The sequence below is a fragment of the Temnothorax nylanderi genome, unplaced genomic scaffold (genome assembly GCF_030848795.1).
Source record: "Temnothorax nylanderi isolate EJ_2023f unplaced genomic scaffold, tnyl_v1.0 TNYL_tig0413_pilon, whole genome shotgun sequence".
NCBI lineage: Eukaryota > Metazoa > Arthropoda > Insecta > Hymenoptera > Formicidae > Temnothorax > Temnothorax nylanderi.
The window spans coordinates 122,994-136,565 of NW_027249475.1; the positions used below are offsets into that span (position 1 = coordinate 122,994).

At 39.5% G+C, this 13,572-nt stretch overlaps 1 protein-coding gene across 4 annotated transcripts in view; it reads right to left on the reverse strand.

Moving 5' to 3' along the window:
• Positions 1–13,572, reverse strand: part of LOC139782445 (receptor-type guanylate cyclase Gyc76C) — a 59,663-nt gene that overhangs the window by 31,846 nt on the left and 14,245 nt on the right. The window contains exon 3 of one of the 4 annotated variants that reach the window (XM_071721475.1): positions 3,528–3,946. The exons of 2 other annotated variants lie outside the window; for them this stretch is intronic. In XM_071721475.1, coding sequence (XP_071577576.1) covers positions 3,528–3,905 — 378 coding nt within the window. In that variant the 5' untranslated portion in view covers positions 3,906–3,946. Of the gene's footprint in view, positions 1–2,223; positions 2,561–3,527; positions 3,947–13,572 lie in introns of those variants that run through there. One more of the 4 variants, XM_071721477.1, reaches the window with a different exon arrangement.

Here is a 13,572-nt window from a genome sequence, read left to right on the forward strand (position 1 = left end):
CGAATCGTCGAAATGAGCTTATTGCCGATCCTATCACGACGTGCGATAATTGGATGTATACATCAAAGTAAAGCGGCGCGGCATTACGTTAGGGAATATCCGCGTTGAATAGGGGAGTATAAAATCAGAAGAGCGATAATCGTGTTTCCGGGTGCGGGAAGATCAAGCGGATTTTCCTCTCGAATTCCTTGCGTTTCGATTTTCTCGTCAAATGAAATGAGAATTTGTTTCCTTGTTATCTTGTTTAAATAAGGGAGACCCACCCCTTATTTAAAACTTATAAATCGTACGAATCGTCGATCCTATCGTGACGTGCGATAACTGGATGTAGAATACATCAAAGTAAAGCGGCGCGGCATTACGTTCGGGGATGAGTATCTGCGTCGACAGCAATAGGAGAGTATGAGGGTGCTCCTCTTCGCATTTCTCTATCTCCGTTCTTCTCCTCGTATCCCCCTTTCTCACTCCCGAAACCTCTCGATCCTTCACATGTGGTCGCAGGTTGCAAGAGTGCAAGCAGGTTTGAGAAAGAAAAAGAACGGTGAGAAGGCTGGCTAGGGGAAAGGAAGAGGAGAACGGGATGAGGGAGGTGGCGGCGGCGGGTACGTGTTCCCGAACCTCGCGAGCGAATTCTTCTCACGGTTCGCGAGAGAGCGCCGTTTCTGCCGCCACGCGTGGGCGGACCGGCGAATAACGCCGGTTTTGTATTTTTAAACCCTTACGGAGGCATCGGCGCGTTTCCCCCGACCCTATCCAGCCCGTTTGGCGCTCGTTCGGCCATCGAAGAGGAATCGCCCGGTCACTTTTGCCCTCGCAACGACGACGACGACGACGGCGGCGGCGGCGGCGGCGGCGGCGGCGGCGGCGGCGGTGGCGAGCTCCCGCCAGGTACCTTTCTCTTTTTACTTCCTCTTTATCCGGCGTGCAGCACGCCCGGGCGAAAACGGTCTCACGGTCCCCCCGTGGATGCACGGGGAGCTGACGGAGGGGAAGGAGATCCGCCGGAATGAATTATCGAGGCTTTTGGAGCCAGAGCGGGGGGAAGGGCTGGAAGGGCAGCGAACGATCTGGCCTTACGGCAGAATCAAGAGAGCCGAGGATCGATATCCTCCCTCCACCGCGCACCGCGTGACTCCGTGGAGCGGACGCATATACGCGGTGGCTTCATTATTTTAATCAATCACCCCCAAAAACTTTTTTATTTGTGATTCTAGAAAAAAATGCTTTAGACGAAAGTTGTTTGGTTTGAAGGAGGACATATGATTTCTCAATGTAAGTCGTGTCATACATGTCATCATTTTCAAGAAATTTTAAAGGAGACTTATTTCTTAAATGGAACTTGATTTTTTTCTTGAAATAAAAGTTGTAGATGTCGTCGAGACGTTCTCACAACACTATAATAAAGCTCTCTTTCGTTAAGGATTTCCTGAGATATTTTAAATTTTGTCATATTTTTAATATAAAATATGAAATATCTCGTAAAGTATTAAATTCACTTTTTGATGACTTTACGTTGATACTTTTATACGTAGAATAATAAAAGAAACTGATTGTTGTGTAAAAAAAAACAGAAACAATTATTTTTAAAAATTTGATTGCATTTTGTAGACGCATTCAATTTTGCAAAATTGCAAATGTAAAAATCAATATTATTCGAATTCTTTCATTATTCTACGTATAAAAGGATGAAACTAAAGTCATCGAAACATGAATACTTTACGAGATATTTCATATTTTATATTAAAAATATAATTTTAAAATACGACAAAATTTAAAATACCTCAGGAAATTTTAATAACAAAAGAGAGCTTTATTATAGTGTTTTAAAAACGTCTCGAGATTTACAACTTTTATCTCAAGGAAAAAATCAAGTTCTATTGAAGAAATTAGTCGCCTTTAAAATTTCTTGAAAACGATGATATCTACGACATAACTCACGTAAGAATCATGTTTCCCCCTTCAAACCAAACAACTGTCGTCTGAAGCATTTCTTTCTAGAATCACAAATAAAAAAGTTTTTGGGGGTGGTCAATTAAAATAGGACACACTGTATACGTACACACACATATATATATATATATATATATACATCTCTGAAGAAGTTGATAGATAGAATTACCTGTATGTGAAAATTAAATTTATGCAGCAGAACATTATATATCACGCCAATGTTACTCCAAAAGTGACACTGGAGTAAATTCTCTAAATCACTGAGACATTTACCTTTCTTCATTATAACACTCCGACGATGGCCAGATTCATCCCAATAACTGAATGTGATCTCAATTTCTTCTTCCTTCAACGCGTTCTACTTTCTAGCCCATTCTTGCTTCAATTCTTCCCTAAGTTTATTTTCCTCTTCTTCCCTTTCCCTATTTGGCAAGAAACTTGTATCTACATCTGGATTTTTCTTAATCTTCTTAATCGCCGGGCCATCAGATTGCACATTTTCTGACTGCGGGGATTGTTCGGCATTTTTCTTCGCCGCTAGCGCTCTTTCCTTTTCCTATCTGTGCGACTCGTTGTATTCCCAGGATTACGTGTACACATATATTACGTGTAATGCGGGCAGGAAGCGGGATGTGCCTCGGGAAAAGGAACGAGGTTACGAAATCGAGATTGCGCCGAACGAAAATAAAATCTCGAGGGAGTGTGGTCGACCGTCTCTACAAACTCGATTGTTGACGTCGCGGTTAACTCTGTCGACTCCCCACGGAGGACTCCCCGGAGAATTTACCCCGCGTCCGACGTACGATGTCCGATTCCAATAGAAAAGTTCGTTTTCTAGAAATTCTAGTTAGTGACCTTGCGTTTGTTTTTAGACAATAAATTCTCTTATTGAATGTCGGATCGTACATCGGACGCTCGCGGACATGGGATGAATCCTCTTTATGAGTTTACACATCGGATTGCCAGCCAATTGTCTGTGCATGGCATCGCGTAAACTGATAATGTCAACTGATAGTGTCATTAGAGACAATTGTCCTGTACCCTAAGAGAAGTTACGAATCCTGGCCGATCCATGAATATCACGTAACTCGGATTAACGCGCATCACATATCACGATTAGCGAGCAAATTATCCCGTACAACAGATGGTAGTTCTCTTATTCTGAGAAGCGTCTTACTGATTACAGTGCGATCGATGAATCGCTATATATAGAAGTATAGAGCACTTATTGGGCTATTCCATAAATAATGCAGTATAAAAGTGTTATTGTCATCAAGCAGAGTGACAAAGAGACGCCGATTGTGCAAAATTAATTGTACTTGCACATATTGGATCACCCCATAAGTAATGTGGTTAATTTCTTAGATATTTTTGAAATGAAATAAAAAATTTGATATTTTAATTTTAATTCAAAATATATTTTCCATTATTATTTACAATTTCTTAATAAAAGTCTTTCGGTTTTGTGTGAGCTAAAGAATAAATCAATTTCCCTCTTATACCGCATTATTACATTACGTCCACGAATAAGACAGATATTTCATTCTCTATCGTCAGTTTAAAGCAATAAATCTTACCTCGTCGAGAGCCATGGTCAGAGCGCCGGAAATGGCGAGACCCTGACGGTCCTTTAGGCCGCCCTTTATTGCTGTGAGGTAGCCGATCGTCAAGTTCCGCGGTTGGAATGACACAGCCGTCGTGTCATTGCTGACCGACCACAGATTTTTATGAGTTGCCGGTGATTCCGACGGCTCGATCTGAGCAGCGATAAGAGGGATGCTTGCCAGTAGCAGCAGCAGGAAGGCGCGCGAACCGCTTGGCAGGTGCAATCGAAGACGCTCCTGCTGCTGCTGCTGCTGCTGCAGATTGCGCTCTTGTTGGAGCTGCTGATGGCGAGGATGCTGGCGACGGCGAGGCCTGCGGCGGCTTGGCTGATTTGACAGGCCGAAGTGCATGGCCGTCGCCGCCACCTGAGCAGCACCTCCTTTCCGCTCACCTGAAAAATCGAAGGAATACGTTTTCTCGGTGAGAAAAAGTGAGAGATACGATAAGAGAATGCAGTTACAAACAGATATTAATTAAGTTATAAACATTTTAATAACAGATATTAAAATGTCTAAATTGATATGCATTTTGAATATGAAAAAATATCGAACAGAAAAATTAGCTTAAAATTTTGACAGTTATTGCTGCGTTATACATATATGTAAAATCCGTCCTGAATAATCGACTTAACATTCGAAAATGCTATCTCTACATCTCTCGGAGCTGTTGAATGTGGCCGCATTCATCTGCATATTGAATGCATATGTATAGGTAACGAACGTTACAATTTCCGCGATTACAATCGCAGCGCGAAACCAGCTGCGGCTGTGACAATAAAGATCGTCTTCCCGCTTGACTGCGTTTATCCCGAGGACGCATTTATTCGCATGAATCATCGTACATGCCATCTGTGTGCTTAGCTAATAATAGCCGATCCTTTTATAATAATATATCGCTACGCGACGCGTATATTCAACTGATTTACGTACATATACATTTTTCCAAGACACGCGTTATTTCGTTCTCGCTCGCGCGTCGATAGAGGCAAATCCTCCATAAAGCAAGTTTATATTAGCGTAAACCGGATGCCACGAGTCCCAAAGAAACTTGACATGTAGTGACAACTTCCCTTCTCCACCGGCTCGTGTAAATCAATCGAATTTATTTTCTTGCACAACGCAATCGGCGATCTAACGACGATCGCACTCGTGAACTGTGAGAATTTTTATAACGAGAAATTATATAACGTGACCCAATTTCGGTGAGAACAATTCCGAGAGGAAAAATACAAGTAGAGTTATCTATAAATTCCAACATTTACCGTAACGATAACCGATAAGGAAACATCTGTATGAATACGCATCGGCTCGCTTCAGCAATGCGCCGCTGTAAAGATCGTCAGGAAATCTTTGAACGCAAGACTCGACGCCACTAAGAGATAAATCGCCACGAAACACGTACGGTTAGAACACGTGGTCGCAAAAGGCGAGATGAAGAGAGAAAGAAAAAAGAAAGAGAAGGAGGGAGAGACACCTGTTGATTACGTAAGCCCTTAGGTGAGTCGGGCTATAGCTTCAACAACAATAAAGACGTCCGCTTGTCGTGACGCACGGTCATTCACCAAGGGAGGAAGCGGGCCTTTCGATTCACCTAATCGTCGCGCTAGCTTCCGACTCGTGGAGATTTTAACCCTTAATACATCTAACTTCCTGAGCTACTTTTTAAAACCGTACATGGATTAGCGTAACCCAGAGTTTTCTTTGAAGTCTTATTTTTTAATCAATAAACCAAACAGTATAAGGAAAAAGAATATATAGACGTAAAACTTCTGGTATTCGGAAATACTGGCGCGTGTTTCGATCACGACTGTAAGCCACATGTGTTTGAGGGTTACTTATCTCATGGCCGAGAATCACGAAGATTTATCTGTCGCTCAAGTTAACAAAAGGAACGTTCAAGTTTCCCCTTTCGTCCTATCGTCGCGGCATGCCATATCAAACCCGATCGATTGAGCCTCAGAATTTGACCGATTCAGCAATTGTCGAGATAATCTCGGGTATTTGCAGCTATATATATAGCCAGCTCGTATAACGATACACAGGGCGGTCTCGCATTGCAAGTATGTACATTTAGCACGAAACACTACCGTGCCTCTCGATCATGCTATGCCACTATTGCCACTTCAGAGTTTCAGACTAGTCCCTCGACGTGATCCACCGTTACATCATTGCTCGTTTGTCACACCTGTATATGGTGGGCCGCAAATACGATACGTCGCGTCGCGTGGATACGAGTGGGCGCGCGCTTCTCGGTGAGAGGCTCTCGCTCGACAATTGCATTTTTTAGCTTTCGTTATTGCAATCACCGTCGCAATATCGTTTCACGAAAAAAAAAAAAGAGAGCAACACTTTATACGAGAATTGAAAATAATTCGATTTTGCAGAAGCTGCATCGATCTGCCGTTACTTCTGTTTTTTAGTTACTTCTATTCTAATTTTATCACACTTCCTTCTGAACGAATGACGCGCAATTTATGACGATTGCGGAAAAGAAAGTTGTTTTCTTTCACTTTTTTTACGAGATAGAAGATTTAAATCTTATAGAATAAGCTCGATATGTAAATGAGGCGAATAGTTTAAAGAAATAATATCGTTTAAACTTTTATTTAATCGTTTAATTTTTGTTCTCCCTGCTCGCTCGGCTCCGCGCTTCAAGTTACACCTTCATACGTATGCGTGAGTCGATATATTCGACATACGTACCTATATCGCGGTCGCGGCACACCAGGCATTCCTGCCGGCGCGATGTGTGTGCATGCATTGTAAATAAATAACTAATAAAGTAATGTACTCTACATTACTTTATTAGTTATTTATTTACAATTAAAAGCGAAATAATAAAAGAAAATATTTTCGTAATATTCTCATCTCTGCGCCAATATACTTCCTCTTCGCATCGATGAATACAAACGCATCGATATACTTTGGGCCTTGCGAGGTTTATGCAAATCATGCCTATTAACAGTCACTATCATTGAAACGAAAATAGACAATCGTGCGCGCCTGTGTCGCAGTTGCGACAGCGTTAAAACTCGAAAATCAAAGGTTAGTCATTTTTTAATTATACATTAAAATAAACTATTTAGAGCCAAATCGATATTAAGACCACGCTTGATGAATTAAAGGAAAAGCAATGGTGTGAAAGCGCATATAAATAATTATACAACGATTAGAAATATATATGTACATATAAATTAATTTTATCAATAAATTAACGCGAAGGAGGCTGTTACATCTTATCGTCGATTCGTTTAATCGTAGCGAGACTGATCCTAAAAAGCAACGAGATAAATCTCGCTAGTCAAACTTTGACGCGGGCGTCTCTGGGAGGCGTCGACAAAAGCTGCCACCGCTCGGCACCGCTGCGTTTAATGCGATTTAATATCGCCGAGAGGAGAACGACGTCTCGCAGCAATTATAAGTATGTGTTATCGGCGTTATCGCGTATGTGTTATCCATGTCCGCCACGGAACCGCAAAATGCCCGCGCTCAATTTCTGCGCGCCTGTTCGGCAAACTGGATATACCGGACGGAGATGCATCTCCTCTCTTGCGTATACAAATATGTAAATACGTTTCGTAGAGAGAATTGTGAGGTGTACAGGCCTCCTGTCGCATTACGATTCACGTTTTTTTTGCATTACGTACCACATCTTATAAATATTCGATTTTAGGAAAATATGTAATGTTATATATAGGTATATGTTTTATAGAGATAAATTCTCAAAATCGCAAGATCAGTTTCTCGCTGAATGTTTCACACACTTGAGATTTTTCTTCTTAGCTATCGGGAATTTGTTATAAACATTATAAAAAGAACAATATTCGTTTTGCGAATAAGTTGCATAAAAGCTTTCCGAGCTACATAAAAAAAAAGAAAATAAACAAGTACTATTTTTGGACTAATAAATATTAGAGGGGCATCAATTCTACTTTTAAATTTTGAGCGTTTTGTAAGAGTGCATAAAAACATTTTCTCACGCTCGGCGCGATAATGTATGTGCTTTCGTGCCGCTATATTTACGAACTGCCTGTGGCGCAGTAAAGCGTTATACCCAGCGAAAGAGTATCGCTGCTTTTGCCGTGCGTAACAAAAGTAAACACGCATTGCGGAGCGAGAGAGGGAGACGCATGTAATATTCAGATACATGCAGTTTTCGTTGCAACTGCGTACATGCATTCTCGCTCGTGTTAATTGCGCTCGACATACTTGTTGCTCCGCGCGGCTATGCTGAAAGGGCCTCAGGGCGATAAGACAAATTGCGGAGATTGTACGTAACGAAAACACACGATATCTGTCCGCGCGTGTCTTCCGATCGCGTGTACGCGATTGCAAAAGCATCGACAGCGATTATGAAAGGTCGTCCGATTTATATATCGCGTAAAAGATATCGAAAATGTTTTATATTTATATAGGTAATATTTAGAATGTTTCAACATTTCTTTTCGGAGAATAAGAACATTGTTGCGCACTTTTGCGCCAAACTTTCTGATAGCTGAGTAATTAATTTGATGATATAAATATATGTTGTCGAACTTATCACAAATAAACCAAATAATAATACAAAAACGCGACCGTTATGATATACAATACAATCAATCAATATTATAAACAAGCCAAATATGGTCTGAACTTTTGAAAATTGAAATGAAAAGGGCCAATGATGACCGAGCAACAATAGTTGTTAAATAATCAACTTATTAATTTGTATATACAATATATAAATTCGTACGTTTCGATTTTACCGAATCTTTTTCAGCCGTAACATAATAAAACATTTAGGTTTGGTTGCACCAACGTCGCATAACATTTAATCTTAGCTTAATTCACTCTTCGTCTCTTTCTAAAGCCTCGTGTCCACGATGCTAGAAATCGCTCCGAGATCTCGGACGGAGAAAGAATTGACCAATCACATTTAAACAATTCGGCCAATTGACCAATGTAATTGGTTAATTCTTTCTCCGTCCGAGATCTTGGGGCGATATTTCTAGCATCGTGGACACAAGACTTAAGAGCACTTAAGAGTTAGAAAGAGAGTGAGTTAAGTTAAGGTTATAAATTATGCGACTATATAAAAGTAAACAAAGGAAAATAAAATGGGAACCAATTTCGTTTTTTATTTTCGTTATTTTCTCATGTTTGTGCATGACGGAGTTCTTTTCGCGGTTTTGATTTTTAATGGGAGAAGTATTAAAACTTAATGGCCTCTAATATTTCTCAAAGCTTTATTTTGCCTCGTTTATCGCTATTCGTAGTAACGGATCATCGGAATAGGCGAGTAAATGCTGTTATTATTATGCAGTGAGTAATTTTTGAATGTTGGATTTAGGAGATTATGATTGGCGCACTCACACGTGTAAACCTTGGATTTCTGCCAGATCATCGAAGGAAATCGGACGAATGTGTGCGGTGCGAATGTTGATACGTGAATATCTCGAAATTCGCGAGTAAATCATATATACACGCTCAATTACGTTCTAAGTGAAATTAAGAAAACATGGCGATCGCGGCTGTTGCTTCCACTGGCGAGCCGCCAATTGTTTCCTGAGAACACAAACTGTAAGGTCTTTCACGTTTGCCAAGTCGTTATACGTTGATAAATACAACCACGAGGTTGTTATTGAATTTGTGTTTGCAGTCGGTCAAATTAATTATCGAAATGTAGGTGAAAAGCACAATTCCACTCTCTTTTATAATATTATTTCATCGCCGAATCAATCGATGCTCATGATATATGCGTGTACTTGTAATTAAACTTCTGTAAGTTTGTTTTTGCCATAAACTTTGATTTCTTGTTAAAGTTGGGTCTTCTAATGAAAAAACAGAGTGTTCCGGCTTTTCACGTGAAAAGCAGCTTTCGAAAACGTACCTTCGTATGATAATGGATTGATTCCACATTATACTTGCACACGGCGTTCGTTCGCTGACCGGTGTCCTTTCTGACGCCCTATCCTTTTCCATCGATCGTTTCTCTCAACGAGTGTCAAGTACGTTGACACGTCGGCCGTCTCTATCACTAGAACCTCGTTACGAAGACAAGAGTGCATGCAAGCGTGCAGGGGAAAATAAAATATATAATATACCTCGTACAAACTTTGACATTTCAAATAGCCGGAGCTCTTTTTGGTTTTAAATAAATAACAAACATTTTTTGAGTTTCTTATTTCAAATACGTAATTCAAATGATCTCAAACACCACATCTGTAAATTTGGCTTTATTATGTACTTGAGATCGCTTTGAAAATATCTTATTCAGTGTGCGTCGAATTACAAAAGTTTTCCCCTACGTTCAGATTACGTGCCCTACGCTCCGTTTCATTAAGGACGACACGTGTATTTATGAGAAATACTAACTAGGGGACGACCCCAAGTGGTAGTCGGAGATTTTTAAAATTGGCATCATATAACAGCCCGGGGTGATTAATTAAGCCCTATACATACGCTCCCGTATGTACCGGGTGTTCCATAAGATGTTTACGATATATGATGACCTCTGCTTCAAAGCAGTTAGTGTAGCACTGTTCTATGTATCCGGAATTTTTATTTGGACATTATCACAAACCACGTAATTCTAAATATTGTGTGTATTAGAATATATGGTATATCTGAGGAATCCGTCGGATGCGGAACTACTCCGTTATCGTAGGATCAACATACATCGTAAACTTCCTCATGGGACACCAGGTATATACGAGAGCTTAAGTTATATAAGGGGCTTACTCATCAGACACCGAGGTTATTATATAGAGCAAGATTCTTCAGAATGGGGAATCAGACAACTTAGGAGGGTGGTTTCCTAGTAAGATTTAACCAAAATTATGGACTGTATCATGTATTCGCCATTAAAGTTATCGGCAGATTTATTACTTGGATTAAGACACGTCAAGGAATCGATTATATGCACAACGTGTGTCAGAATAAGCGTTATTAAGCGACGGAGAAAATTAATTAAGACAAAACCTAGAGTCATTAATTAGCTGTAGGAAACGCTGTAGGGACGCGTATAATATTCCAGAGACGAGATATTAATATTAATATTGCTCCAAAATTCTAATTAAATCGACCTATATATACATAAACGACGGTTTCTGTTGTGTTTCTGCGATTACAATGTGGCAGCAGATCGATCGTGCTGCTAGAAAATAAACTTAATAAGGACGCAGTGGACAGAAATCTGTTGCGTATTCACTATTCATGTTTGGATCTGCTGGAATATTGCCGGTATTCTGCTAGCATTTATAGTTATCAGGGTATATAAACGACTGTATTGAAACGCGAAGTTAGTATCTCGTGCAATTTGCTCACGTTATTATTCTGAATACGCATACCTGTAGGCGAAGCGTAATTTTCACGTACGCCGCTACTAATGTGTGCGCACACGTGTAATTTTATGATTATTGAACGATTCTCCGACTCTCGGAATATGTAGAAAAGTAATTGTAAAATGATCGCGCGATGCTGACGGCAGAAATTATCATCGGATTAACTGAAAAGGGACTAAAACGCCGCGTTGCGATGACAGGCCGGTGTAGATATTAAATGTAGGGGTCCGTTCCGTTTCACGCATATGCGTGCATTTATCTATAGCATACGTAACGTTTACTATAGACAATGCGCGCATCATGCGTGAAACGGAACGGACCCTAAATTTTATTGATATGTATAAAAGAAAGGAGAGAGATTGACTGCGTAAAGCGATAATGGAACAAAGTTATGATTATACATACACATGCGCGCAAACACATACAGACATATTGTTTACGGCTGCGTTCGAAAACTTTACTCGGGTGCACACCGTGTCGTTCTATCTTTGTTATTTACTAAAAGTTGAACAAGGACAGAACGACGGTGGTGTGCACCCGAGTGAAGTTTTCGAACGCAGCCTATCTCTCAGACCGTAAATTGTTAGACAATAATCTTTAAATTATAAACTTTTTTAGTTTATATTTTTTATATAAATAGCTACAATAAATAAATTAGTAAATGATAAACTAATTTTTTAATGCCTTTTTGATTCTTGTGAATATTATCAGTACACAATCAATGCGTCGTATCTATAAATATATTAATCGTAAAATTCTCTATCAAGTATAAATTCTTCATTTCTTATATCTTAACAGTAAAATAATTGAAATGTGAAACAGCATGTACAGCTTTTGAGAAAGAAAAAAAATGCGATAGAAATAAACTTTGTATGTAATATATCATAATCTATCAAGCTATCTTCCTAAAATATTCTGTCGAAAAATATCGAATAAAAAAAATTTCGAGACTATATTTCTTCGAAATTTTATGAAAATCTGTTTGACAATCTTCACACGATATGATAATGAACGGATAGTCAAATAGAAATGATATAAATCACGAATATAGAAATTATAAATCTGACGATTTGATTTATAATGCATCTCGCATTTCGAGATCAAAGCCACGCGAGTCATTGTAGCCGGCGGATGCAGGTAAGATAGGGAGGAAGCATCCAGATGTTGCGTAGTGACTAATTGTAAGCCACACCCGGGTTCGTTTGCGGTAGTAACATGAGATATTGCATCGGCACAAAACATACCGACTCAAAGAGCAGTCGCGATAATGACGAGGCCCCACACGTGCACGCATCTTGTACTACATATCCGCCTATCGTTTTGCAATTATTTCCTTGCAATGTAATACATACCGTCGCGCCGTATTAGCGCGTGTTGTTTATATACATATCACGTGTACAAAACACGCCGTTAGAGGCCCGAATGTATCACGAACCGAGGTCGCACCCTTTTCTTTTCTTTTTTTTTTTTCGGTTAAATGTCGGTACATCATCGTCGCGACTTGTATGGAATAATGTTTCTTTTTTCTTTTCGCCTCTTTCTCATTGACCCAGCGTTTTCGATCGAGTACATTTAAACATATTCGTGGTCCAGTAAAAGAGAGTGAAGGAGAGAAGAGAAACGGATCGCTGTTTATCTAAAACGATATGTATTGCGAGTGTTGACCCTGGATTGCGTAAGTAAACACTTGCCAAGCGCGTGTCAGAGCTTCTCCATATTTCGACTTTTTGCGTCGAATTCCGTTCCAGCGGAAACGGATATCGCATCAGAAGGCGAAAGTACTTTGACATTTACAAACAAATTTAGCGGAGTGATGCAAAACGGGATTAACTGTTAGAAAAATTCGTTTCTTATCGTTTCATGTCGGAGAATTTAAATTTCCACTAGATTTTTAACGTCCAGATGTGCGACAAAATCCTTGATAGCTAAAGCAACGGTAAAATCAATTATATCAACAGGAACAAAATACATTATCGCAAAAAATCCTGATTCTTCCTCGAATTAAATGAATCGTGCGTTTTTAAGCAAGGTAAATTTAAAAAGATGCATAGGAATGCGATTTATAACACGAACTGTTTATACGCGCGCAAACGACATTTATTTAAAAATGTTCAAACTATAACTTTAACATTTTTAAATAAATGTCACTCGTACAAAACAGTTTGTATTATATTCCAGACAATACACTGCAGATGTGAGAGATACGGATAAAGGTGTCTTTTAAACATTTTTTAGAGTACCTACTACCTATTTGAATACTTTTCAATGCTGATGCGTTATGTAAATTTTTTTTTCGTTTTATATTTTTTCCAGTTTTATTCTACTTCGTATCTACAGTGTGGTATATTCATTTGCGCTCTCTCTTGTGCTAGATAATTATACTCGTTATCGTAATGAAGAACGATTTTCTGTACGATAAATATTCGGCAGCAAATAATTTCGGCATAAGAACGCTCGCATGTTTAACTTACGCATACTTAATCTTACTTCATCATTCAGAAATAATTTAGTCCAAACTGCCAGGCGGACGTAATGCACAAATAATGTATATGCCTTAACAAACAACTTATTCTTAGCCTTTTATCGACTTATATTTGCCTCGCGTATCAGTCATGTCTTTTTGCGAAAGACCTGTTGCGTCGTTATTAATAGAAAGTTTTTTTCTCACGCGGCAACTCGTTTGTTCTTCGTGAAAC